The sequence below is a fragment of the Haplochromis burtoni genome, unplaced genomic scaffold, assembly GCF_018398535.1.
Source record: "Haplochromis burtoni strain Fernald_Lab_line unplaced genomic scaffold, NCSU_Asbu1 Contig_1710, whole genome shotgun sequence".
NCBI classification, from domain to species: Eukaryota; Metazoa; Chordata; class Actinopteri; order Cichliformes; family Cichlidae; genus Haplochromis; species Haplochromis burtoni.
The window spans coordinates 13,082-14,840 of NW_024584071.1; the positions used below are offsets into that span (position 1 = coordinate 13,082).

At 34.6% G+C, this 1,759-nt stretch overlaps 1 protein-coding gene across 1 annotated transcript in view; it reads right to left on the reverse strand.

Moving 5' to 3' along the window:
• The window catches only part of LOC102306721 (extracellular calcium-sensing receptor-like), a gene marked incomplete at its 3' end in the record, with an annotated part of 3,061 nt that extends 2,219 nt beyond the window's left edge, over positions 1-842 (reverse strand). The window contains exons 1-2 of the mRNA XM_005952508.1: positions 652-842; positions 3-276 (exon numbers count right to left, since the gene is read on the reverse strand). Of these exons, the coding sequence (XP_005952570.1) occupies positions 3-276; positions 652-842 (465 nt within the window). The remainder of the gene's footprint in view (positions 1-2; positions 277-651) is intronic.
• Between the last annotated feature and the right edge of the window lie 917 nt (positions 843-1,759).

A 1,759-nucleotide genomic window follows, 5' to 3' on the forward strand; every position in this document is an offset into this window, starting at 1 on the left:
CCAAGGATGCGTGACATGCTGATGGATGGTGTAGACCCAGACTCACCAACAATAGTCATCACCATACCAGATTGTAAGCAGTTACCACCTGTGTAAAACACAGTGTCCAAGCTATTTAGCAACTGAAATGCCACATGCACTGCCACGGGCACTGATGAACATGAGTCAAAGATCTGATACCCGAGCCTTATCCCGGGCAGAAGCTCTGTGCTGTTGTTAATCTCTTCAATGGCAAAAACCATTGCTCGTGAGAAGCGCAGCTCACGGGTATCAATGCTGTAAAAAGAACATCAACTCACTGTTAGAATCTACACAACATAGATTTAGGATAGTTTAGCTTTAACATAAAAAAGACAGTAGGGAACTATTAACTGCAATTCATTTGAGGATAAAATATAAGGCTTAAATTCATCACACGAGAGCAGTAACTGAATTCAAAGCAAGGCAACAAGGCATTCATAAAAGAGTTAACACAGTATAATTTTTGTTTTGAAGAAAATAAAGTGTCAGTATCTGTATTTTTAAAACTGTGGATTTAGCATACATTGCAAAATGATATATATATTTTTTTTTTACCTAGCACTACACAAAAGGACCACAACACTATTGAACATCATACAGGTTTGTCATTCAGTTCTTCCACTTACTGACCTCCCACTGCATCTTACTGGCTCAGGCATGGTAGTGTAGTTATGGTTTACTGTTTGCATGAAGTAGTGAATAGAGAAAACACCACCAATAACATAGTCCCCATCCATTGAGAATGCAGGGATACGAGTGCTACCCTGCAGCTTACATTTCACAGAAGAAGCCACAGATCTATCCTGAGCCTCTGTAGGCATTTGATCCAGACCATCTAGATATAGATCTAAGGCAAGAGCTGATTTCAGCTCAACTAAATACAGATATAATTTCAGACAAATAAATACAGCTGACAGCTCCATCCCGCCTGATGTCAGGCATCTGTTATGGGTGTGTTTTCACTCATTTATATAGTTATTCAAAGGCTATGCTACGTGTTCATCATGACATGGTGTTACAGTGGTCTTTGAGAAAGTCATAATATTCTATGATCTATATTTTACAACATCTAAGGTGTTGAAAATATCATGTAAACTTAAGGTATTGTAGAAACAAATATGAAATTACTATGTGAGAACAAGTAATGTCAATGTAATTACCAAAAGTAATAATAATAATAGACAACCAATGGATTTGATTATTGTGCTTACATTACTAGCTATTACTATTACTGTTAGATTATAATTATGTGATATTATTTTTATATTAAGTATTTATATTAAGTTTTTTTTATCTTAAAGTATAACCTTAACTATTTTAAATAAACCTCAAATATATTAAATGAATCTCAAATATAGAAAAGAAACTCTGAATGTATTGAATGAAACTTGACTATATAGAATGAAAGTCTGAATACATTATTTATTAACCTTTATTTAACGAGGAAAATCCCATTGAGATTAAAAACCTCTTTTTCAAGGGAGACCTGGCCAAGATAGGCAGCAGCAGGTGTCTCACAGTTACAGAAATTAATACATTAATAAAAATATGAATATATTGAACAAACTTGAATATATCAGTTTCAGTTCAGTTTCAGTTTTATTTGCAAGTCATATGTTAGTTAGACGAGCAGAAGACTCAGATGTCACTCAGCAGTATAATACAGAAAGAAATATTACATATGTACAGTGGGGCAAAAAAGTATTTAGTCAGCCACCGATTGTGCAAGTTCCCCCAC